This window comes from Ustilaginoidea virens, chromosome 5 (assembly GCF_000687475.1).
Source record: "Ustilaginoidea virens chromosome 5, complete sequence".
Taxonomy (NCBI): domain Eukaryota; kingdom Fungi; phylum Ascomycota; class Sordariomycetes; order Hypocreales; family Clavicipitaceae; genus Ustilaginoidea; species Ustilaginoidea virens.
In genome coordinates this window covers 424,009-448,538 of record NC_057320.1, presented here as the reverse complement: position 1 = coordinate 448,538, position 24,530 = coordinate 424,009, and the positions used below count along the sequence as shown (strand labels likewise).

Here is a 24,530-nt window from a genome sequence, read left to right as displayed (position 1 = left end):
TGAAGCCGAGTGGGCAGGTGGCAGGCAGAAAAGATGACAAACGGAGCGAGTTCAAGCTGCGGAGGCGATTCTCGCCGGCAACAACCCGTCGTCAACCTCCTGGACCCTCACTCTCACCATCATCTACCTATCTTGTTGACCTATTGGCGGGCACTCTTTTGCATTCCGGGTCAAAGCCAGCGTCAGGAGGTAGCTCTCGCATCGTCTTGATCAAGGCACAAACAAAAGGCAGCGATGAGTCTGGACAATGCAACGACCAGTTTCTGGTCGCAAGAAGACGAGGACAGGGCCAGATTCCAGCAGCGGAATCTCAGCGCAGACACATACCAGCGCGGCAGTCGCCTGGGCAGCGGCGGCAGCAGCGTGGTGTACAAGGTCCGAAGGGTCGCAGACGGCCAGGTTTTCGCAGGAAAGACATTCAGCAGCCAGTCCTCGTTACGACGGGAAGTCAAGATGCTCCGATCCTTGAACCACGTAAACCATGCCTTACCGAGACCCGTCACAAGACCCCTCAGCCCCTTCCCGCAACTCGGCAAACATGACAGACTAACGCGTACCAAACGCCACGCCAGGACAATCTCCTCAAGTTCGTTGCCGTGCACCACGAGCCTGCTGACGCGGCCGCCACGCTTCTCCTGACGGAGCTGTGCCCTTACGGCACGCTGCAGGAGAGAATCGACTCTGCGTCCCCTTGCATGGACTGCCGAGACACCCTGTCGACGACGCTCCATCTCGCAGGGGCGCTGGAATACCTGCACTCGCGGAACCTGTACCATTCCGACGTGAAGCCGCGCAACGTGCTGGTCAAGGCGCTCCGCCCCATGAGCGTCGTCCTAGCCGACCTCGCGGACGTCAAGCCGGCCCAGCAGAGTGGCAGGCTGCGCGGCACGCCGGCGTTTTACTCCCCGGACATGGTCCTGCGGCGGGCGCACTGCGGACCGGCGGACGACATGTGGGCTTTGGGGGTCACGTTGCTGGGCATGATGGGGCAGCAGCCGCGGATGCCGGGCGCGGTCCGCGATCTGGGGGAATACCCGGCACGGTGCGCCGAGCACGCCAGGCGGTTGGCCGACCTGAACCCGGGGAACGGGGCCGTGGTCGAGTTGCTGGTGAGGTTGTTGGCCGAGGACGAGGGGAGGCGGATGCGATCGGGCGAGTGTGCGCAGGTGGCCAGGGCAATGTGCGACGGGTATCGGCAGCGGGGAGGGGCTGGTTTCCGCATCCGATCGCCGGACGATTTCCAGCCGAGGGCTTTTTGGTGATTGCGTGGGACGTTTGTCGACCGTGTTGATATGTCGAGGGGGGGGGGGGGGGGGGGGGGTGATATGTCTAGTACAATGCGGTGCTTTTGTGCGAGATGGAACGAGGGTTCACGTCTTTTGGCAGATCATGCCTGGGTCACCACAGGTATCCATGACAGCGTCTGCATACGCTGGCACGACCGAGGCTGGCGCCGCTCGAAATCCTCCTTGATCCCCAGAGTGGCCTTGAACCGAGGAAGACTGAATCGCAGTGTATATTTCGCGTTCTTCGTATACCCGAGTTGCTTAGGCATCTGATGGGTGCAGTAACTGGTCCATGCGAAGCATATTCGTTGACAGACAGCAGCCTCTACGTACCGTGTACCGAGAGCTGGAGGTTGCTTCCTTCAACAAGAAACACCAGACACCCACCCGCCAACCGGCTTCTCGCACCTGCAGCCAATCGCACTGTGCTGTGTAGCGCTCAGAGTAGCGCTGAAGGCAGTTGACCCTTGCTCTGGACCCTTGCTCTCGCTCATCCAATGCTCCCGAAAATCCTCTGGTGGGTAGTCCTTCCACCCCTCCGATGCACGCGCAGCTTTTCCAGTTGACCTCTGACATTTCAACGCCTTCAATCGCCTCATTCGACCTGCAGCTCGTATCCTCTTACCCCCCCTCCCCCCCCCCCACGACATTCGGGGCCTCAATGTCTTTTGCCGTTTTGCACCGCTCATCTCTCCCGTCCATATTCACTCGCCGCACAGCAGGTGGAGCGGCAGCCACGGCGACGCGGCTTTCCCGTAGCATCGCCATGAACGGCAGCAGCAAAATCAAGCCTGCGGCGAGAGTGTCGGGCCAAAAGCAGGATGTCTGGCAAGTGAACTCGGCCGCTTCTTCCCCTTCGCCCTTGGAATGATGGAACTATTTCCACGTCCTTTGCCGAGCTGATGCGTCCCTCTCTTGAACCCCGTAGGTCCATCATCAACGAAGCTGCCGCCGCCTCGCCCAAGCAGCCCATTGTCAACATGGGCCAAGGCTTCTTTGGCTACAACCCGCCAGAGTTTATTCTCGATGCCGCCAGGGAGGCTCTTGGCCGAGTCGAGTGCAACCAGTACTCACCGACAAAGGGGCGGCCGCGGTTGAAAAAGGCCATTGCCGATGCGTATTCGCCGTACTGGGGGAGGAAGATTGACCCCGAGACCGAGGTTACCATTACCACGGGGGCTAATGAGGGCACGTTGCTGCTGTTCCAACTTTTCCACATGTGCTCGTTGGGTTGTGCGGCATTGCAAGTTTACTGATGCCCACCCTAGGTATGCTGAGCGCTTTCATGGCCTTTATCGAGCCCGGTGACGAGGTGGTCGTCTTTGAGCCCTTTTTCGACCAGTAAGTCGACGAAACCTGGGACAATGATCTCCTCCTGCGCTTTCTTTTACTTGTTCTCCTTCTTCTTCATCCTCTTCTTACTCCAGACGCGCGATTTCTCATGTTTCTCCCCTCCACCCCCCCAGATATATCAGCAATATCGAAATGGCAGGCGGCAAAATCGTCTACGTGCCCTTGCACCCCCCCGCCACTGGTGCTACCAAGACCTCTTCGGCAGCTGAATGGACTGTTGACTTTGACGAACTGGAAAAAGTCATCACTCCGCGGACAAAGATGATTGTTCTCAACACTCCTCGTATGCAGTATTTCCTCGCACCGTCTTGCCAAGAATTCGAACGCGCTGACGCTTTCCTTGCAAGACAACCCCGTCGGCAAGGTGTTTTCCAAGGAAGAGCTTCAGAGAATCGGGGACTTGTGCGTCAAGCACGAAGTCATTATCCTCTCAGACGAAGTATACGACCGGTTATACTATGTCCCGTTTACGCGCATCTCTACCCTGTCGCCGGAGATTGAGGCTCTCACACTTACTGTTGGATCTGCCGGCAAGAACTTTTACGCCACTGGGTGGCGCGTGGGTACGTTGCCGTCCTTCTACTCTTGGCTCTTTTTACTCTCGTCTCCGTTCCCTCGGAATAGACGAGCTATTTGGTGTTGAAGTAGATAAACTTGCTGCTAACGTGAAAAAAGGCTGGTTAATGGGCCCGGCCAACCTCATCAAATACGTCGCTGCAGCCCACACGCGCATATGCTACTCTTCCGTCTCCCCCCTCCAGGAAGCCTGCGCCGTAGGTTTCGAGCAAGCCTCCTCCCAGGGCTTCTGGGAAAAGACGATTCAAGACATGAAATCCAAAATGGACCGCTTCAACCAGATCTGGCACGAGCTGGGCCTGCCTTACTCGGACCCGGAAGGCGGATATTTCGTACTCGTCAACATGGCCAAGGTCAAGTTACCCGCCGACTACCCGTTTCCGGAGCACGTGGCCTCCAGACCGCGAGACTTCAAACTCGCCTGGTTCCTGATTCAGGAGGTTGGTGTGGCGGCGATTCCCCCTACCGAGTTTTACACAGATACGAATGCGTACCTGGCGGAGAATTACGTCCGGTTCGCAGTATGCAAGGATGACGAGGTTCTGGAGGAGGCCAAGAGGAGACTAAGGGGGTTGAAGAAGTACATGGGATAAATGGGACGGACTTGAGTAATAAAAAGAAATCTGGGTACTGAAAGATTCCACACGGCATGGGGTCCGAACGTGGTATGTAGGAGGGGTTGGTTCTTTAGAGCTAAACCAGATGTTTTAGAGCTACATGTACGGACTACTGTAGTAACCTGAACCTTGATCTTGTGTCAGCACAGCACAGCACAGCACACTTCCCCACAGTGCCAAACTGGAGACGAGCTTATGGCATGACCAAAGTTCTGTTTAATAGTTGCATGCGGGAAAATGCAAGACTAGGGATTCTCATTGCATGCTCTGTCCGGGACCTAAGCAGCATCTGGCTAGATATATAATGCGTGCCTGTGCGACTCTTTTCCATGGGGGACGGTTCGGAACGAGCTGATTTTTCGAACCCGACAGGCCGTGTCGTGTTTGTGTTTCGTCGGCTGCTGCATATCTGGGCGTGGAATGGGTTTAGAGGGCGGTAAATACATAGCAAGCAGCAGTTTGATTGCATGTGAGGACCAGACCAAGTTCATTGGGGGGGGGCGCATCTGAACCCCGCTGTTGTTGGGACCCGTGGATAACCGTCGAGGGGGTCGCCAACCATTGACGGACGGCTGGTTGGGTTTTTCTGGACTCGCAGGGGAATGGCGGGCGGATCTTCCGGTAGGATTTGAGGCTGGGTGGCGAAAAACAGGCGGAGAGGACAAGGATGCCATGGCCCAGCCGTTACCGGCGATGAGATGAAATTGATGACATCAAACGCCCAACAAGACGCACCCCGCGGTGGTGGTGGTGGTGGTGGTGGTGGTGGTGGGGCCTTTTGACGGCGGGACAAGCCCTGGAAAGCGCCTGGTCTGGCGCGCCTCGATTCGCCATGCGAAAGCCCAGTGGCGACGAGGGAGAATCACGGGGCCTGTCTTGGTTTCCGCCGGGTCCGCGGGGCTACCACCCTGTACTCTGTACGGACTACGTCAGCCGTCAACATCTCCGCTAGGATCAATGCCCCGCGTCACAAAAGCCTGCCCCTGACCAGTTGACGGCTGGAATGGCGGGGGGCTCTGGTTCATGTCAATGGTTCCAGTCAGCCAGCCAGGCCCTTTCAAAAGTCCATGGTCGATTTGCAATTGCCATCACTTCATCCACCCAGCCTCGCCCACCCAACTCCCTGCATTCCTCCCTCCTTGCATTCCAGACTGAACAGAGTCTGCCGTCTGTCTGCCTGCAACGTGGGATCAGTGGGAATCCTGGACATGAGAGTGTATGGGCAGCTGTGACGGACGTCGAGAGTGGAGATAACCTCCCCGTTCAGCAATCAAGCAACCAGGCCCTAAGACGCCACCTGGTGGACCTCAGAAGCCCGAGCTGGACCCCGTCGATCCCCCCCCCGTCTGTGAGTCTCGTTTGTCCTTTTTGTCTTGACTCTCTGCCCGTCTCGCGCGTCCGTTGTTTGCTGAGTGTGGCAACATGTATCATCAGCTTGGCCTCTTCCCCCACTGCCGTCGTTGCGCAAAAATCCCTAGCATACAATCCGTCATCGCTTCTCTGCTGCCTCTGGACGCTATTGCTAACCTGCGAGCGTGATATATCGGCTCAACAGCGAGCTGTCCGCCACTCATGGCTACCCTCGACGTCTCAAGTGAGCGGGGCGAGCGAGGGCTTCTCCCGGGAACCCTGGACGCTCTGACCGCCGAGTTTGACGATACCCTGAGGTTCTACCTGAACGGGACCAAGGTGGTTCTGGATGAGATTGATCCTGAGATTACCGTCCTCGAATACCTCCGAGGCATCGGTTTGACGGGGACAAAGCTGTACGTATCCAGAGGTCCCCAAGCGCCAGCGCTCGTGAAATCAATCACCCGTTTATCCTGTAAACTTTGCACCGTGACACATCAACTGACGCGCCTCCCAACTACCCTCAAGTGGTTGCGGAGAAGGTGGATGCGGTGCTTGCACCATTGTTGTGAGCCAATATAACCCGACCACCAAACAGATCTATCATGCCAGTGTAAACGCCTGTCTCGCGCCGCTGGTGAGCCTGGATGGCAAGCATGTCATCACCATCGAGGGCATCGGCAACACAAAACGTCCGCATCCCGCTCAGGAACGAGTGGCCAAGGGGAACGGTAGTCAGTGCGGTTTCTGCACCCCCGGCATCGTCATGAGCTTGTATGCCCTGCTGAGAAACAATGAGGCCCCAACGCGCCATGACGTGGAGGAGTGCTTTGACGGCAATCTTTGCCGATGCACGGGATACCGGCCCATTCTCGACGCCGCCAAAACATTCACCGTTGAGCAGTCATTCCGGAATGGACCTTCAAAGGCTACTACTGCCCGGGCATGCTGCAAGAGCAACGGTAACGGCGTGAATGGAGCGAAGGACATGCAAGCTCGCGGGTCACACATGCAGATCGTGGACGGGGACATTGACCAGGTTGCAATTGGCTCTGGAGGTCGTGGCTGCTGCATGCAAAACGCGGCCTGTCCCCCGCCAGGGGATGCCAGGGGCTGTTGCATGCAGAACAAGGTTTCGGATGATCAGCCCATCAAACGGTTCACTCCTCCGGGCTTCATAGAGTACAACCCGGATACGGAACTCATCTTCCCGCCCGCTCTGAAGAAGCATGAGCTGCGACCGCTGGCGTTTGGTAATAAGCGCAAAAAGTGGTATCGACCGACCACGCTAGAACAGCTTCTTCAAATCAAAAACGTGCTCCCGCAGGCCAAAATTATCGGTGGAAGCAGTGAAACTCAGATCGAGATAAAGTTCAAGGCTCTTCAGTACCCCGCCTCGGTGTTTGTTGGTGACATTGCCGAACTTCGGCAGTACGAGTTTGACGAGCATCACATTCAAGTTGGCGGCAACGTCATCCTGACGGACCTCGAAGGCATATGCGAAAAGGCTGTCAGACATTACGGCCGCGCAAGGGGCCAAGTGTTTGAGAACATTTTGAAGCAGTTGAAGTTCTTTGCTGGACGACAGATTCGAAATGTAGGCACGCCGGCGGGGAACTTGGTGACTGCGTCGCCCATCTCTGACCTGAACCCTGCATTATGGGCTGCGGATGCTGTTCTCGTCACCCGGTCTGCTACACAGGAAAAGGAGATTCCGGTGGCTTCGTTCTTCACCGGATACCGCACAACCGCTCTGGCCCCCGATGCCGTCATCACTTCCATCAGGATTCCGGTGACCGCGGCCAAGAACGAGTTTTACCGGGCTTATAAGCAGGCGAAGCGCAAGGACGACGATATCGCCATCGTTACCGGGGCGCTGCGAGTCAAGTTGGATGACGACGGCATGGTCACTGCGTGCAACCTCATCTACGGCGGCATGGCGGCCACCACCTGCTCTGCAAAGACGGCGACGATGTACCTTGTTGGCAGGAAGTTTGCCGAGCTTGAGACCCTTGAAGGTGTGATGGGTGCTTTGGAAACCGATTTCGACATGCAGCACAGCGTTCCTGGCGGCATGGCGTCGTATCGGAAAGCTTTGGCGTTGGGTTTCTTCTATCGCTTTTACCACGACGTCTTGACCAAGCTGGATGGGCCGAGCGAGCATGTGGACAAGGAGGCTGTGGATGAGCTTGAGCGAGAAATTTCCAAGGGATCAATTGACGAGACCTCTGCGGCTGCTTATGAGAGAGAAGTTACTGGAAAGTCGAACCCGCATCTTGCAGCTTTGAGACAAACCACCGGCGAAGCACAGTATACCGACGACATTCCTGCCCTGAAGAACGAACTCTTTGGCTGCTGGGTCCTGTCCACCAAAGCGCACGCCAGGATCAAGTCGGTTGACTTCTCCAAGGCTCTTGACATGCCTGGCGTTGTCGATTACGTCGACGCCAACGATATGCCGTCAGCCGAAGCGAATAAGTTTGGACCGCTGCGCTTTGACGAAGTCTTTTTCGCCGAGGGCGAGGTCCACACGGCAGGCCAGGCCATTGCCATGATTCTGGCCACCTCGGCAAACAGAGCCGCCGAAGCAGCCAGAGCCGTCACGGTTGAGTACGAAGAGCTGCCCGCCATCCTAACCATGGAAGACGCCATCGCCAAGAGGAGCTTCCATCCGGAATACCGCGAGATCAAAAAAGGTGATGCGGAAGCCGCATTCAAAAACTGCGACCACATCTTTACCGGCACGGCTCGCATGGGCGGCCAGGAGCATTTTTACCTTGAAACCATGGCCTGCGTTGCGGTGCCCAAGCGCGAAGATGGCGAGATGGAGATATTTGCTAGCACGCAAAATACCAGTGAAACGTGAGTCCTTTTTTTTTTTTTTTTTTTTTTTTTTTTTTTTTTTTTTTTTAAACCCTGAACCCCCCCCCTTTTCTCTTCTTGTGTGGTATGAACCTTTGATGGCTAAATGCTTTACCTTGGACAGTCAAGTATTTGCTGCCCAAGTGTGCAACGTTCCCGCAAACCGAATCACCGTGAGAGTGAAACGACTCGGCGGTGGCTTTGGTGGTAAAGAGACTCGCTCTGTGCTCCTCAGCTCTTCCGTCGCTCTAGCTGCCCACAAGACAGGCCGACCCGTCCGTTGCATGCTAACCCGTGAAGAAGACATGGTCACAACAGGCCAGAGGCATCCATTCCTTGCCTACTACAAGGTTGGTGTCAACAAGGATGGTAGGATCCAGGCCGTCGACCTTGACATCTACAACAATGGCGGATGGACTTTGGACCTAAGCGCTGCGGTCGTCGAGCGGGCCATGAGCCACTCTGACGGCTGCTACTTTATCCCCAACATGACTGTTCGAGGTCGGGCCTGCAGGACAAACACAATGTCCAACACGGCGTTCAGAGGCTTTGGCGGACCACAGGGCATGTTCATCGCCGAGACGTACATGGAAGAAGTGGCCGATCGTCTCGGCATGCCGGTCGAGACGCTGCGCGAAATCAACCTCTACAAACCTCATGACATCACCCACTTCAACCAAGAGATTGAGGACTGGCATGTGCCTCTCATGTGGAAGCAAGTCAAGGACGAAAGCGACTACGAGGTGCGGAAAGCCTTGGTGTCGGGGTTCAACGAAGACCACAGGTGGCGCAAGAGAGGCATGGCCTTGATCCCCACAAAGTTTGGCATCTCCTTCACTGCGCTGTTTCTCAACCAGGCCGGATGCTTGGTGCACATCTACCACGACGGCTCGGTCCTGGTGGCTCACGGGGGCACGGAAATGGGCCAGGGCCTGCACACAAAGATCACCATGATTGTCGCGCAGGCCCTCGGCGTGCCCCTGGAGAGCGTCCTCATCTCCGAGACGGCCACAAACACAGTCGCCAACGCATCCGCGACGGCGGCCTCTGTCTCGTCCGACCTCAACGGCTACGCAGCCTTCAACGCCTGCCAGCAGCTCAACGAACGCCTGGCACCGTACCGCGCGGCCCTGGGAGCCGACGCCACGATGAAGGCCATCGCCCACGCAGCCTACATGGACCGCGTCAACCTCTCGGCCCAGGGGTTCTACAAGACGCCCGAGATCGGCTACGTGTGGGGCGAGAACAGGGGCAAGATGTTCTTCTACTTCACCCAGGGCGTCGCCGCCGCCGAGGTGGAAATCGACACGTTGACGGGGACGTGGACCTGCCTCCGGGCCGACATCAAGATGGACGTCGGGCAGTCCCTCAACCCGTCGATCGACTACGGCCAGATCCAAGGCGCCTTCGTGCAGGGCATGGGGCTCTTTACCATGGAGGAGTCGCTGTGGCTGCGCGGCGGGCCCATGGCGGGCAACCTGTTCACCCGGGGCCCGGGGGCGTACAAGATCCCCGGCTTCCGCGACATCCCGCAGGAGCTCAACGTGACGCTGCTCAAGGACGTGGAGTGGAAGGAGCTGCGCACCATCCAGCGCAGCCGGGGCGTGGGGGAGCCGCCGCTCTTCATGGGCAGCGCCGTCTTCTTCGCCATCCGGGACGCCCTCAAGTCGGCGAGGAGAAGGGCGGGGGTGGCGGCCGAGGTCGGAAGGGACCACAGCGAGGGGTTGCTGAGGCTGCAGAGCCCGGCGACGCCGGAGCGCATCCGGCTGGCCTGCGAGGATGAGATTATGAGGCGGGCGAGGGTAGCGGCCAAGGAGGGCGAAGAGAGCTTTTTTGTTGTCATCTGAGGGAGACGTTGATTATTCGGCATATGGCGTGTGGGTTGACGACTTGTGACGAGGGTAGCTTTGCATACGGGCAGACGGGGGATCACGCGCTATAGACCAGTTGGAGCCGGACGAGCACGGAAGCACGGAACATGAGCATGAGCATGAGCATGAGCATGAGCATCGAGGAGCATATTCTCCTTCCAGACTTGAACAGGGGGGTGCCGCGTGCTTGCATACCTCCTCACGTGCTGACAGGTGCCTGCCTAGGGAGGTGCTTTGGGGGTCGGCATCATATCGTAGAATATACGGCAGGGCGCGCCTTGTATAAGTGATGCATGCGCGATGCTATATAGTGCAAGGAGTCCATGCATGTGTTCAATAACGAGGACAGCCGTACCGTTTATCCATGCGTGTACTGATTGATGTATGCACGGTAATGTTCTCAGAGTCTCTTTGAGAAGGAAAATAACACGAGAGCCATGTACTGTTATGCTGACATGGTACCGTTCTCAGAGTCTCTAACACGAGAGGTGCATTTTCCAAGAATTGCCACTGCGCGTCTGCCTTTGGCATCCCATCTCGTCTCGGCCGTTGGAGAGTCGGATCAGGTTGCTCCGCGGCCACCGTCGCGGCCACCATCACGGTCGACTTGTCGGCTAGCCAGCCTCGGGATCACTCGGCCTCGGCTGGAGCCTCCGCAAGCGGCTTTGTTCAGACGAACCCGCCCGCTCTCCCTCTCTCCCCGACGGGGTCAACCCAAATCAACCGTCGTCGACTGCGTCTGGGCGTTCCTGGTTTTTTCATGTGATGCCCCGCTGAAAGGTCTTGGGAAAGTGGGTGGGGGCAGTCTGGCCTTGGCCTGGAACCTCCAAGCCCAAGACGTCGAGGGCGGGCGAACTTGGCCTACGCCGGAGCTGGCGGGTTGGCTGCTGGGGCACGGTGCGCTAGTACAGTAACTGATAAGTAGGTACCTACCTACCTGTAGGTACCTACCTAGGTAGGTAGGTAAGGTACCTAGGTAGGTATGTCTACATGTTTGTATGTATGTATTGCGTACCTGACAGTATCAATGTTCCCCCACCCCGTGTCTGCTTCTGCTCTCGTGCCTCGTTTCCTCAGCTCCTCTCCCCCCCCCCCCCATTTCCAAACGCTTTCCCGCGCATCCCCCGGGCTTTAAATAAAGTCGAACACTGATCCGACCAGGGAATAAATCTCGCAATTTCCAGCTTCGCTCTCCCCCGCCGGCGGCGCATCGCTTCGTTGCGCAACCAATCTTTGCCTCTCCCGGGTGTGTACACACACACTCGCACACACACTCGCACACGCAACACTCCGCTGCGGACGGAGAGGGGGAAAAACTATAGACGGAAAAAGAGAGAGATAAATCCAGAAGCGCTGCGACCAGGAACACGGGGCCCCGGGAAGGCGGAGGGAAAGGAGGAAGGAGAAAAAAAAAAGAAAACGAGGGAAACTTGATTGCCTTCTTGTCGCACCCGATACCAGACGACGGCCCCCCCCCCCCAACATGCCGTGTCTGCCCTTGGCGCAGCCGTAAGAAGAGCAGAATCAAGCCGCAACACGCAGAGCGAGGCACAAAGGGCTGCAACCTCCCGAGGGGCCAGATGACGAGACATCCGCCCGGCTGTCCTGCGTAACGGCGAGAACCAATGGGAGGCGAACGGCCAACGGAGCAGCTCGGGAACCCCCTTCTTTTCGCATCATGGACCAAGAACCCAAGGCTGCCCAGCTGGAGCGCGTCAAGGCGGCCAAGGCGGCCAGAGCGGATGCCACGCAGCGCGGCCGATCCCACGCCGCCGGCGCCCCCAGCACCAAGACGGCCAAGAATCCCAAGAGGCGGCGCAAAGTCAATCACGGTACGCCCCGTCCTGATCCTCTGTTGGGTGCAGCTGCCGCAGAAGAGACTACCTTGCCGGCGGGGAGACAGAAAAAAAGAATAGAAGTAGAAGAAAAAGAAGAAGAAACGAGGATTGTGCCTCTAGCTGTGTTCATCGCTGCAGCCTTGCCATCTTTTGGCACCGGGGCCTTTTTTTTTTTTTTTTTTTTTTTTTTTTTGTGCCTGCGCCTGCTCGCGACGAGTATCTTGATTGACTGACAAGAAAGTAGCTTGCGTGTATTGTCGAAGATCTGTAAGTCGGCCCCCTTTTCGTTGTCGACGACGTCTTCCCCCTCATTCACCGAGAAAAGGAGGGGGTGGGACGGGGACGAAGGGAAATGAGTAAAAGAAAGGCGGGAGGGGAAACGGCCGTTCAACGCACATGGACGTGTTGCCGCCTCAGTCTCCGTTTCTCGTCCTTCGTTTGCTGAACAGGGTAAAGAGAAGGGAAATGCTAATCCGCTCCCCCAACCGAAGCACATGACCTGCGATCTCGTACGTATTACACGGAACCGCGCATTCGCATAAGCCGCGCACCGAGGAGGAGCAAGCTGGCCCTGTCGAGCTATTGCGTCGTCGAGACGGTGGCAAAGACAGCCCTCTGCCCCCAAAACTGCGCCCCCCCCCCCCCCCCCCCCCCCTACTCTTCCCCCTTTCTCTGCTCCGTGCCGCCCTCATGCAATGCAGCGCCACTAATGTCGTGTACAGGAGCGACCATGTACCAGGTGTATCAAACGTAACATTGGACATCTCTGCCACGACGAACCCCGTGATGCCGACACCAAGAAGCTGAAGAATGGCAAGGCTCCTTCTTCCCCCGTCCAGGAGCCAGAAGACGCGCCGTCACAAGCACCGTCGGATGCCGCCCGTAGTTCGATATCGAGCACCATGGGCCCACCGCCTGTCGAGGGCATGCGACAGCGTCCTGCGCCTGGCTTGAGGGCTGGCGGCGTTCTGGGCCAGGCAAACGTCATGCCGCTGGTCACACCAAGTTCCGACCCAGGCGTGCAGGCAACCGGTCTGAATAACCGTGGCACGGGTAATGCGAATCAATGTAAGTTGCTGCCCAGCCTGCCCCCAGGAGAGAGAGAGAGAGAGAAAGAGAGAGAGAGAAAGAGAGAGAGAGAGAGAGAGAGAGGCAGCGCCCGTTTTATACTCTAAGCGAGTACATGGAGGTGCATTTCCCCCGCCGGTGTTTCTCAACCCTCGTCGCTCTCGACGACTTGACCAGGTCGAAAAGTGTGCTCCCGCACTCACCCTGAGAGACCAGAAGACAACCAAAAAAAAAAAAAAAAAAAAAAAAGAGAAAAAAAAGGAACGAAAAAAAGGAAAGAAAGAGAGAAAGAAAACACCGTGTTAACTGTTTGATAGTCTCTGGCATCTCTGATGCCTGGCTCACAGCGCACAATTTCAACAACATGAGCTCGTACAATCCAAACTACATGATTGCTCCACACGTGACACACGAGTTCAATCTACTCAACGACCTGCTTCACCACGGCCTGTTAGACGACGGCAACGAATCTCGGCAGCTCGTTGCGCTCGGACAGTCGGGTCCATCCGACATGTTGCCAGGCTTCGCAAGCAACGCCGACGTCTCCGCCAGGGCTGGCCGTCAGGGCCCTTTGATGCCGCCTCCGCCGAAAGACGGCAAGGAGGGCAAGAGGAAGCTCAACTCGGCGTCGGATAAGACGCGCGAGTACTACTTGCAAGCCGCCGATCCGTCGGGCAACGACAATGCCGAGGAGCGCATGGCCCGGGTGCTGCACGCCAAGTATGACGCGGGTTTACTGAGACCCTTCAACTACATCAACGGATACGCTCGCCTGGGCCAGTATCTGGATGGCCACATTGCGGCCTCATCCAAGCAGAAGATACTCCGCACCATCAACCAGTTCCGGCCCAAGTTTAGAGAAAAGGCCCAGGGGCTGACGGACATGCAGCTCATCATTGTCGAGATGTGGTTCGAGAAGCAGCTGATGGACTATGACCGCGTCTTTGCCTCCATGGCGGTCCCGGCCTGCTGCTGGAGGAGGACAGGCGAGATATTCCGGGGCAACAAAGAGATGGCCGAGCTCATCAACGTCCGTGTCGACCAGCTCCGGGATGTGAGTTTTCTTTTCTTTTCCTTTTTTTTTTTTTTTTTCCTTTTTTTTTTCTTTTTTTTCCCTGTTTTTACCCGCCATGCTCTTGCCTCTTCTTCGGCCAGCCGTTCGTTTCTTGTTTGGGTTCAAGTATCATCTGCAGCGCGCTAACTCTTGGTCAAGGGCAAAATCGCCTTGCACGAGATTCTCACCGAGGAGTCCATGGTGCGGTATTGGGAGGAGTTTGGCACCATCGCCTTCGACCCGGCGCATGACACGCTGCTGACGGCGTGCTCGTTGAAGAACCCGAGCGACACTTCCAATCACCCAGTCATAAAGTGTTGCTTCTCCTTTACGATTCGTCGTGATGATCACAAATTGTCAGCCTTTGCCCCCCCCCCCTCTCTCTCTCTCTTAGTTTTGCCCCTGCGGTTCTGGCGTCAGCCTAATATTTTCTTTACAGGCCGGCGTTGATTGTGGGTAATTTTCTACCTCATGACCCCCCAGCGAACTAGCAAACTGCCGTGGGATTTGCGTAACCATGTGTATCCCGGCTCGGAGGCTGTTTTCTTCTTCTTTCACTGTTTTTCTTCTTTTTTTCTTTCCCTTTTCGATGGCGTTTGGTGTGGCCTTTTGTATGTGCTGCCGTCTTGCTCTGGCGCGACTAATCAGGCATTGAATCAAACAATCAAGCTGTCACATATTATGTATATTGCCTTGTTGTGCCTGCACGGTGGCAGTGGTGTGTTGTGCGCGCCGATATGACGTGCGGAAAGAGCGAACCTGCTCTCTCCCTCCCTCCTTCTTGCACGTGAGGCACGATGGCGCAAACCTCCAAATCAGCACCGAATGCGCCTTTTACTTCTAATCTGAAAGGCTTGCAAAGGCTTGCATTACCGCAGCCTGCGTGCCACATGGTCAGTCAGTCAGTCAGTCAGTCGCAGACGTGATGGACAACTCACAACCCCTTCCCCAGGATAAACTGCAAGACTTGTCGGGTGAGTATGTTTCTTAGCCGTCTGTTCGTCTGCTTTTGTACTTTTATCGCCATGGCCTCATGCTCCGCTCATCCTAGCATTCTTGGTCAAGCTGGACTCAACATTAGCACGCAAAGCCAGCAATCTCGACACCAGTGCCACGGTGGCTCGCTTGCTCCCCGACGTCGAGAAGTTTGTCCAATTGGCGACCTTGTGGATTTCGGCGAGAAAAACCCCGGATCCGGCACACATTCCGAGACACTTCGAGCTGTCTTCTCGAAACCTGTGGAACCTGTGCGTACGCTTGAGGAGAGACTCTGTCCTACCGAGTCCCGGGGGGAAGGGCAACATTGTGCTTCATGCTTGGCTGCTATCCGCAGTTTGCATCGAGCTGAGTCACACGTGGTCGGACGAGCTTATCGCGGAGCAGGCGCGAGAAAAGTTTGTATTGAGGCTAGTACTGTCAATAGCCAAAGCGAGCATCAATGATTCTGAACTGCATGTCGCAAGACTGGCTCTGCAGAGAGGCGCGGCGCATGTCAACGAGCTAGGTCATTCTTGTGAGGACGATGACCAATGTCGGCAGAGGGATAGTGATGATACTCTCCTGGCGGAGTACTACACCATGAGGATCTGGCTGGTGAGTTTCGACGTTGGGGCGTGCAGACATGACTGCTGATCGTCAGCCCAAGTCTTGGCAGGAAGACCGTCCCGACGTAGCCGAGCACATGTATCAGAAAGCAAGCATGCTAAGGCATCATCTCAAGGCGGAATCAGCCGAAACCATGGCCGACGTCCTGCAAAGAATCGGAACAGGGCTGTATTCTCGAGATGACCGAGATCTGGGCCTGAAATGGTTGGAAAGAGCCTATGATCTCCTGAAAGGCCAGGGGCAACAGCTGTCAAGTCATGGCCAAAAGCTATATATAGCAATTTGCAACGATATGATGGAGGCGCTTCACTCGGCAATGTCCCACGAATGTTTATCGGCAATAGAAGCAATCATCGAAACCAGCCGGTCCATCCTCTGCAACCACCCGGTGCTGTATCACTGGTGGATGCGAGCGCAGGACAATGCAGCAGACGCAAGTGCTAGCGAAGGCGACTACGCTGACGCCCTGCAAAAACTCATTCTGTCTTCAGACTTGTCGAATGAGTTTCTCCCTCACATACTAAGCCATACGAGGACGCTCGCGGACAGAAGTCCCCAATGTGTGGCTCACTTGCTTCAAGGTCTTTTATTGCATAAAGGCAATGGCGGCGGCAAACCAGACTGGATTGGCAAGATACTCTTTATTCAAACGTGGATTGCTTCGAAAGAGGCTAGCCATGCGGCAAACTGTGAGTCTCTGTCAGACTCCATCAACACGGCATACGAACATGTCCAGGCGCCACTACCTCGAGACGCTGTTGAAGCTTGCCACGCTGTAAGACAGCCCCCCCTCCCTGCTTCTGCCATCCAAAACGACTGGGGCATTTTCTCACAGAGATGTAGCTCATGTGGAAGTTGGTCCAATTCTACTACACGACAGGTCGTTTGGATGACGTCGAACTCTGGTGCGAACTAGCGCTCCGCCCTCTGTTTCGCAGAGAAGACGGGCCGAGCGTCAGCAAGTTTGTCAGAAAGCTTTTCATATGCGGCATGATGGAGGACAGAATGCCTGTTGCTTGGGAGACATTCTACGGTTCTTCGAGTGCCTGTGGAGACGACATGCACCTCACGCATTATATGAGCCTGAAGTCCTCGCTCGCCGGATGGAACCAGCGGCTCTGCGCAAAGAGCATCCGGAGCTTAGTTCAGTCCGGGGATATCAACATGACTCGAGATTTTCTGTACGCCTGCCTGGCACAAGTCAGCGACGCGTGCGACCGCGTCTGCGTCGTCGAAGCTCTCAAGTCAATCATCAACCAGTGGGATACTAAGAAGGCGTCGGCGGCGGCATCGGCGGCGGCATCGGCGGCGGCATCGGCGGCGAATCTGCCTTTGCTGCTTCGTTGCACCATTCGAGTCTTGCAAAGGCCCGGGCGAGGCGAACCCGGTGGCGTCACCTCCTGGGAAGAGTCGCAACTCGCAGACGATATCTGCGAAATGTTTGAGCTAGGTGGGACTAGAAAGATGATGATGCCTACGGCGAAAGATGCCACTAACTGCGTCTAGCTGCAAAGCACGCAGCTGCCTTCCGGACAAACACGGAGCAGCAGCTGGAGCCCTTTGCCGTCCCGGAGCTTGACTGGTTCCGCAAGAACTCGTACAATATGGGTGTGCTCAAGGCTCACGAGTGGAAGGACAAGCACATCATCGGCATCCTCGGGAGCTGCCTGTCTTTGATATCGTGCTACCCAAGCGGCTTGCCACGTCAGCAAACAGCGGAAATCACACTGACGGCCTTGCGATGCCATTTCGCCCTGTCTGCGACGCACCTGAGACGAGCCAGAGACCAGCCCGCTGATCGGAAACGCGGCCACTACGAGCGCGCGAGAAGACATGTGTCGGAATTTGGCGCAATTTTCCGAAGCAGAGAGATTGATGGCGCCGACGGAAAGGTAGAGCAGGATGTACTGGTCAAGATGAGCACGTTGCTCGTGTACGACTTTGAAGCAGCGACGCAGCTGGCTCATTACGCCGACCTCAACGTCATCGTGGCATGTCAAAAGCCGCTCAAGCAAGTGGTGGCATTCAAAGCCATGGGCGACATCCTGCTGCAAAGCGCAGCGCCTGCCGAGAGTACGACGTCCGCCTCTACCGTTTCCACATCATGATGCTGCTTTTTTTTTTTTTTTTTTTTTACCGTGATGCTGACTCTTTGACTCTGGTCGGGATTTCCCTGTTGCACAGCCCTCTCCGCGACGTTGAGGTCCATCATCAACGAAATCTACGCGCTCGAAGCGTTCGACGCCGCCAAGCTGGCGCAGTACCTCGGGAGTGTTTTTCTCTCCCTCCTCGACGCCAACGACGGCCTGGCTCTGCGGGTCGTGGACGAGGTGTCGCGCGTCGCCTCCGAGTGCAGCCGGGCCGAGAGGCCGCTTCCGTCGGCGGAGATGGAATGGCTCGTGGCGAGGACGTTTAATCACGCAGTGGATTTGTACGCCCGGGCCGACGAGGGGGCCTGCCGTGACTGGGCGGCCAAGGCCATGCAGCTGGCCGCGCTGGTGGACGACAAAGGGGCCCTGTCGAGCACGCTGCAACGCAAGTTTGCAGAATTACGCTTTGGCGGCGGATGGGGGGGGGGGTCCTGCCGAGGGGAGCAGCGAGTGAGGAGCAGCGAGTGAGTGACATGACAGTGCTGGCTTGGGTGGATCACGTCATGAAGATGGACACCGTCGTGATTATATGTACATACAAACCGTAGCTATCAGTAGCTAGGTAGCTCACGCAAACGGCGTCATGAAAGATGGCGGCAAAGCAAACAGTGTTGGCTGGGCGAAGCATGCTATAAAAAAAAACAAGCAGCGTCGTGATGGTAAACAGTAGCTAGCTTGAGAAAGTCGTGTCGTGAAAGACGGCGGCAAAGCAAACAAACAGTGCTAGGCTTGCGCTGCACCATGACGAGCAATAAAAACAAAACGGCATCACGGCATGAGCAGCAGAGCAGCAGAGCAGCAGAGCAGCAGCTAGCTAGCTCGAGCGGCTCGTGCAAGCATCGTTAAAACGAACTCTTCTACACGGGATAGATGGATGCACGCACATCAGCCCCTTCTATATACACGCACACGCACACGCACACGCAGCAGCAGCAGCAGCAGCAGCAGCAATCGTCGTGTCGTCGTAAAAGCCCACGCTTTGGCTGTCCGGTCCGCGCCAAAGCTGACTAAGCTGCCGTCTCGTTTCTTCTTCTTTCAGAAAATGAAAATGAAAATGAAAATGATAACAAAATAAGCCAAAATAAGCCAAAATTCCTCGTCACGATGGGAGCCGGGCCAAATCAAGATGCGCAAACAGGCGATTTTCCATGACGCAAATAGCCGCACATGCACCAAGTAGTCTGCACCGTGGTATCTCCAACCCCTCGCAGAATGACAACCTCTGGACAACGGACACAACGGACCAGCCATGCATGAATGAGGGCCGGACAGGACAAAAGGAGAAACTCAAACGGAGGATGCCGCCGCCCTTCCCAACGTCTCCGTTGCCATCAATTCATAGGGTGCAAAAAAGGAAAAAAGAAAAAAAAGGGAAACAGTGGGAAGAAAAGAAAAAGGCACAAAAAAAAAAAAAAAAAAAAAAAGAGGGAGAGAGAGAAGAGACGGAAAGAAAGGAGACACGTGGAATGTAAACGACGCCTCGCCATGCAAGCCCCCCCGGCTCTGCTTCAGGCACCATCCGCGCAAATCAGATTATATTTGCGATGCTGATGCGCTCTGCTCCCCTAGTGGGCACCGAGGGGCTGGTGTCGCCGCGGTGTCCTGCCACGGCAAACCGCGACGTCTCCGAAAGCGAAAGCCTGGGAAGCTCAACCTTGGCAACGGGCGACTCGCTCTTCACTTGTGCTGACGCCGATGCTGACGCCGACGCCGACGCCGACGCCGATGCTAATGGCGGCGGCTGAGGAGGCATCCGAGTCCAGCAAGGGTTTGCCGAGCCAACGCTCCGGGCCATTGAATCCAGCCTTACCCACCCTATCCACTCCCGGCGCTCCTCCTCGTTCAAGCCGGTTCTCTGCTCCGAGCTAAAGAGCCCGCTCTCGCTCGAGGCGTACAGTCCCTGCGAGGACGAGCTTGTCCTAGATGGCCCCTCCGCGTCGCCGTCTTGAAACGACCAGAGCCACGACCTGTTCGGCGAGGCTTGGACGTCGGCAGAAACATAGGCCAAGAGCTCCTCGTCGCGGCCGAGCGACATGAGCAGGGCGGCCTGGTCCAGCGAGGGTCGGCGTGGCAGATAGTGTGCCGTCTCCGTTCTCTTGGTGCCCAGCACCGTCAGGAAAAACGCCAAGTACCGTCCGCAGGACATGGTCATGTCTCGTCGAGCATCGATGGCCGCCAGAGCTCGGATGCAGGTAGAGGCAGGGTCGGTGTATCCCATCAGGAGCAGGAACAAGGTGGAGCGGAAAATGTGTCCGGTGAGCAAAGCCGTCGCTCCGTCGGCCGGCGATTTCGTGCGACTGATCAACGAGGCCGTCTCGTAGGCGACGACGGTGCAGGCCTCCAAGGCAGCCAGGCGGGCTTCGGAAGGGCAGTGAGGTGACAGGTTGTGCCTGTGGAGGAGCAGGCGCGCGTGGAAAAGGAAGGCCAGGGGGGCCAGGAAGTGAGGAGCCAGGGCCACCGTGCTCGACGGGTCGCAGGCCGGCGGGAACGTGCTCAGGCACTTCTTGAAGTGGGCGTCAAACATGGCCAGCTGGGCGGCCGACAGCACCGGACTTTCCAGCGCTTTCAAAAGCACGGTGTACGATCGGACAACGTGAATGACTGCCAAGAGCGAGTGGGTCAGAGGCTCCGCGCCGGTAGGCACTCGCATCCCGTCTTCCCGAAGGTACTGGTCGTCGACGGCGGCCGGTAGTGAGACGTCGCAGTCTGCGTCGTCAATGAGGAACGGGTGCCCCATTTCGGTCGCCAGGGTTCTGTCCAAGATGTAAATCGCCCACCACGTTCTCCGGCGCATTTCTCCGTCAATCACAGACCTAGACCCGGACTCGGAGTACAGGCCCAAGTCTTGACCAACGCGCACCGCGTTGCCGAGCCAGTTCCAGGCGGCCGACTTCAAATTCATCTCGTTGAGGCAGAGGGTGACGAGGACCAGAGTTCTTGCGTCGTCCAGGCTCGAGTGGTTGCTCCAGGGGTCCATCATCTTGCGCGCCGACTCGAGAAACTCGGCAGGTCGGTAAAACGTCGTCGTCGTGGGCGGTTCGGGGCTGAACAAGCTGCCGGCTGCGAGGACGGCAAAGAAAAGGCCGTAAGAAGCGGCAGGTAGGCGCGGAGGGTGCGCCTTGTACATGTCGTCCACCATGGACTGGAAAGTCGGCGTGTGGATGATGGGAAACATGGTGTGAGCCGAGCTCAGAAAGAAATGCACAAGGCGGTCCGTCAGGGGCTGCGGCGGCAGTTCCGGGTTTGGGAAGTCAAAAGCGGCCGCAGCAGAGTTACTACGATGCTGAGCGGGAGGTTTCCAGATGCCCTTGGAAAAGTTGCGCACATTGGCTCGGGCCCGGGCCAGGTCGTGATTTGGGGCCAGCCTCTTGCGCAGTTTCGGTTCCGACCCTATGGACGGCAGCTGGGCGGATTGCCGGTCCGTCGCATCCAACTCGACATCCATGTGGCCGTCCCGCTCCTCCAAGAGACGACGCAGGCTGGAGTTTTCTCGCCTTACTCGCTCAATCTGCTTTTCCAAGTCTTGGACTTGCTTGATGGAAGACATCCTCCTGTTCGTTTCCTTGGTGAACTGGCACTTTACGTTGCGGCTGGAGCATTCCGAGCAGCTCGTCGTCTCGGTTGCATCGCATTTGACCTTGCGCTCGCGACAGGCGTCGCAACTAGGATCCTTCCTTCTCTGACGGTATGCCCTCTTTTGAGCCTGAGTGCCGGGGGTTCCCGGCAAATGCCCATGGCCAACAGCCTGGCCGCCCATGGCAGAATCGGTCAGGGAGAGGGCTTCCCGACTCAAGACGGAGCCGTAGGGAGGAAACCCTTGATTGACGGGGGGCAGAGGAGGCATTCCGATGGGTTGAGGACTCGAGGCTGCGTTGGGTCTCGAGCTGGCACCGAGAAACCCCCCGGGATATCGAGACGGCGGCCTCGGCGAAGTAGCGGAAGAGACTGAAGACGAGTCATATGACCTTGTGGATGGGTTGGGAGATCGAGTATATGGGTTGTGTGACGGCTCTGCCATGGCGCGAGAAATGTAGTAGACTGAGTGAGGTTTTGGTGGTTGCTGGTAACGTCGGACGGCTCCCGCCAGAAAGTTCGGGCCAAAATGCTCTTTGGGCCAACCTCGGTTACGAAAACGGCAGCCAGAAATAGGGTTAGCGAGTTACTTTTCCACCAGCGGGAGAGTGCAGGCAGGCTGCTGGGGAGTTTGATGCGGTCCCGTCGCAAACTTGCGGCGAGGAATCCCGAAGCTGGGGAACCTCCTCGAAGACGAAGGCAATCAAGATGCGACAAGAAGCAAATCTCGCTTCTCTGGTCCGCGATTCCTTTCCAGCTGCGTCACAATGGTTGGCCAACGCTTGCCGTCTGATGAGTGAAAGCGATAGGCGGTGCGAAGTTGGTTCAGGTCGACTTCCGTCTCGCCCGTCGCGCTGCAGCTTTGTGCTACTGTATGCTCCGCGAGGGAAAGGGAAAAAAAAAAAAAAAAAAAAAAAAAAAAAAAAAAAAAAAAGGACGCACGAACCGAATTCGGACTCGACCTGGCCGATATTGATTTCTCCCGCCTGCCTCCTTCCCTCTTCTTTTTTTTTTTTTCCCTCTCCTTGGCTTGGCTGGAAAGCGCATTCACAGTCAACCGACGGCAAAAAAGCGCACGGCGGGGGAATGCCGTCAATTAGCGAAGCTGCGAAGGAGACGGTGAGATAGCGAGGGGGGGTAATTGACAGGCAGGCACGGATTCTGTGTCTTGTCCCAGGGAGAGGAAAGCAAGAAAAAAAAGAAAAAAAAGGGACAAGATTGGTAGTTGGCGTAGCAAGGACACTGACGAGGGCTGGCTGCGTGTACTTGGTCGGCGGCAGGATCTAGGATCCAGGCTTTCGGGTCCGGGGATGGAGAAGGCGGCGATGTCAGGGCAATCCTGCGACAAGGACTTTCCAACAAAGAAAAAAAGCCCCAAGCCTGAGCAAAGCTTCTTTTCTGCTTCCTATTTTTTTTTTTTTCCTTTTTTTCTCTTTTTTTTTTCACCCTCCCGTCTTGGGGCAAGCACCCGCTCACTGTGCCTGGGCCGGGGGCATGAGCGTGAGCGTGAGCATGAGGATGAGCAGAGCAAGAGCAAGAGCAAGAGCAAGCTTGCGATGAGGGCGGCGCTCGCGTGGGGATGCCTGGGGTGCCTGGGGTGCCTGGGATGCCTGGGATGCCTCAATGGGATTGCCTGGGATGTTTGGGGCGCTTGAGACGCTTGGGACGCTTGGGACGCTTGGGACGCTTGGGATGCTTTGGGAGAAGAAGGACGGATGGAGAGAGTCAAAGTCGTAGGGCGAAGAAGGTGGCCTGGTTTGCGCCTGGGCAGCAAGTCGTCAATACTTTGGAAGGAAGGAACGACCACGACCGCTGGGGTAGCTCAAGACGTCTGGTGGGCTACCGGCACGGCGGCGCTCACCCGTGACCAAAGACCACACGCACAACCACACGCACAACCAAACGCACAACCAAACGCATAACCAAACGCATAACCACGCGCACAACCACGCGCACAACCACGCGCACACGGAACTGGCTGGACGGGGTGGGTGGTGGAGGGCGAGGGCGAGGGCGAGGGCGAGGGCGAGGGTGTGTGGCAGTGTGCGCGTGCGTGTGCGCGGGGGGAGGGGAGGGGAGGGGAGGGCTCTGTTCTCCGTTCCTGTTTGATTACCAAACCCTGTGGCCCCTCCGCAGCACGTACCTCCTGCCTCGGCAGGTGCCTGGGGTATTTCGGAAGGAGGCACTTGGCCCCGGCGCCTTTGGATAATGGGATGGATGTGGCTGCCGTAATGCTTGGCTGGGTGTGGATGGATGCGGTTGGACGTGGTTGGACGTGGTTGGATGTGGTTGAATTTGGGTCACCAGTAGCGTAGCTCACTCACCTACCTACTCACTGGTGCTTCAGGCCCGGATGGGAATGGTCAAGTGGTCACGTCGGGGTTTTGGTCAACAATCGTCAGCTGGCGACGGAAATAAGGACCGTTGCTAGCAAACCCAGGTTTTGGACAGAAATTCACAGGATATGCGAACTGCGAACTGCGACCCGCGACCCGCGACCCGCGACCTGCGCACGGAGTACCATCTCGTCTGCCACGGTGACGGTGACGGTGACGGGGCACGGGGCACGGGCTACGGTCCAGGTTGACAGCCACCAGAACGCAGGGAGGGGGGGTGCCTGGGACTTGGCACTGGATACAGGCACGTATCTTGCCGCCACGGTCGGGTACTGCGGGCCTTCCGAGGGCCCCATAGCGCTGGAACCTCCTGCCCCTCCTCCCCAAGGTCATGTCTAGTACCGGGTACCTAGGTACGTACTGCTACCCAGATCAGCTTCCAAAATGGAGCCCAGCGGGGGCATTAGCCCTGGCCGGCGACCGGGTACAACTCACAAGACGGCCAGAAAAGACCATGGCCGAAGCTTTTGGGTACCAGACAGTTTTGCAGAAACACACGAGTACAGTACTTTCCCCACGTCGGCGATAAATGAAGAGAAAAGACTCGGAAGAGGCAAACACGGCTGGCGCGTGTACAATAAACACACATCATGGTGGCCAGGAAGAAGTAAGTTGAACCTGTGGATAAACCTATGGACTAGAGCAGGTATCAGGCGTGTCAGGCGTGTCAGGCGTGTCGGGCGTCCTGGCATCAGGCTAGGCCCGGTCCTAGGCGGCGGAGGTAGCGGGTACTTTGGTCCCACGGGCATGGCTGGAGCTAATTCTTCGGCCCCAGAAAAGGCAAGGGAGGAAGGAGGGAGGGGCGGCTGAGCCATGTCTGGGTCTGCGACAGACCTGCCTACTCACTAGCAGCGGACTCGACGCTAAGCAGCACGGCCACTGGGCGGTGGGAATTTACCCACGGCCCAGGATCAGCGAATGCTAAGAGATC

The 24,530-nt window shown here is 56.9% G+C and overlaps 6 protein-coding genes across 6 annotated transcripts; 5 read left to right on the top strand and 1 right to left on the bottom strand.

The window, feature by feature from the left end:
* Window positions 1-234: 234 nt before the first annotated feature.
* UV8b_06129 (uncharacterized protein) lies at window positions 235-1,262 on the top strand (the record flags this gene model as incomplete). The annotated part of the gene is made up of 2 exons (XM_043143626.1): window positions 235-474; window positions 573-1,262. 2 exons carry the CDS (start codon window positions 235-237, stop codon window positions 1,260-1,262), a joined length of 930 nt encoding a protein of 309 aa, XP_042999561.1.
* A 685-nt stretch (window positions 1,263-1,947) lies between these two features.
* On the top strand, window positions 1,948-3,808 carry UV8b_06128 (uncharacterized protein; the record flags this gene model as incomplete). Its single annotated transcript, XM_043143625.1, has 6 exons — window positions 1,948-2,114; window positions 2,215-2,474; window positions 2,555-2,627; window positions 2,753-2,922; window positions 2,987-3,202; window positions 3,315-3,808. The coding sequence occupies 6 exons, from the start codon at window positions 1,948-1,950 to the stop codon at window positions 3,806-3,808; spliced, it is 1,380 nt and encodes a 459-aa protein (XP_042999560.1).
* Window positions 3,809-5,404: 1,596 nt separating this feature from the next.
* On the top strand, window positions 5,405-9,891 carry UV8b_06127 (uncharacterized protein; the record flags this gene model as incomplete). The annotated part of the gene is made up of 3 exons (XM_043143624.1): window positions 5,405-5,598; window positions 5,711-8,044; window positions 8,169-9,891. The coding sequence occupies 3 exons, from the start codon at window positions 5,405-5,407 to the stop codon at window positions 9,889-9,891; spliced, it is 4,251 nt and encodes a 1,416-aa protein (XP_042999559.1).
* Window positions 9,892-11,593: 1,702 nt separating this feature from the next.
* UV8b_06126 (uncharacterized protein) lies at window positions 11,594-14,366 on the top strand (the record flags this gene model as incomplete). The annotated part of the gene is made up of 7 exons (XM_043143623.1): window positions 11,594-11,747; window positions 11,998-12,020; window positions 12,245-12,262; window positions 12,476-12,821; window positions 13,139-13,875; window positions 14,035-14,231; window positions 14,315-14,366. 7 exons carry the CDS (start codon window positions 11,594-11,596, stop codon window positions 14,364-14,366), a joined length of 1,527 nt encoding a protein of 508 aa, XP_042999558.1.
* Window positions 14,367-14,800: 434 nt separating this feature from the next.
* UV8b_06125 (uncharacterized protein) lies at window positions 14,801-18,098 on the top strand (the record flags this gene model as incomplete). The annotated part of the gene is made up of 6 exons (XM_043143622.1): window positions 14,801-14,849; window positions 14,927-15,468; window positions 15,596-16,255; window positions 16,324-16,930; window positions 16,987-17,553; window positions 17,665-18,098. The coding sequence occupies 6 exons, from the start codon at window positions 14,801-14,803 to the stop codon at window positions 18,096-18,098; spliced, it is 2,859 nt and encodes a 952-aa protein (XP_042999557.1).
* A 1,060-nt stretch (window positions 18,099-19,158) lies between these two features.
* Window positions 19,159-21,648, bottom strand: UV8b_06124 (uncharacterized protein; the record flags this gene model as incomplete). Its single annotated transcript, XM_043143621.1, has 1 exon — window positions 19,159-21,648. One exon carries the CDS (start codon window positions 21,646-21,648, stop codon window positions 19,159-19,161), a length of 2,490 nt encoding a protein of 829 aa, XP_042999556.1.
* Between the last annotated feature and the right edge of the window lie 2,882 nt (window positions 21,649-24,530).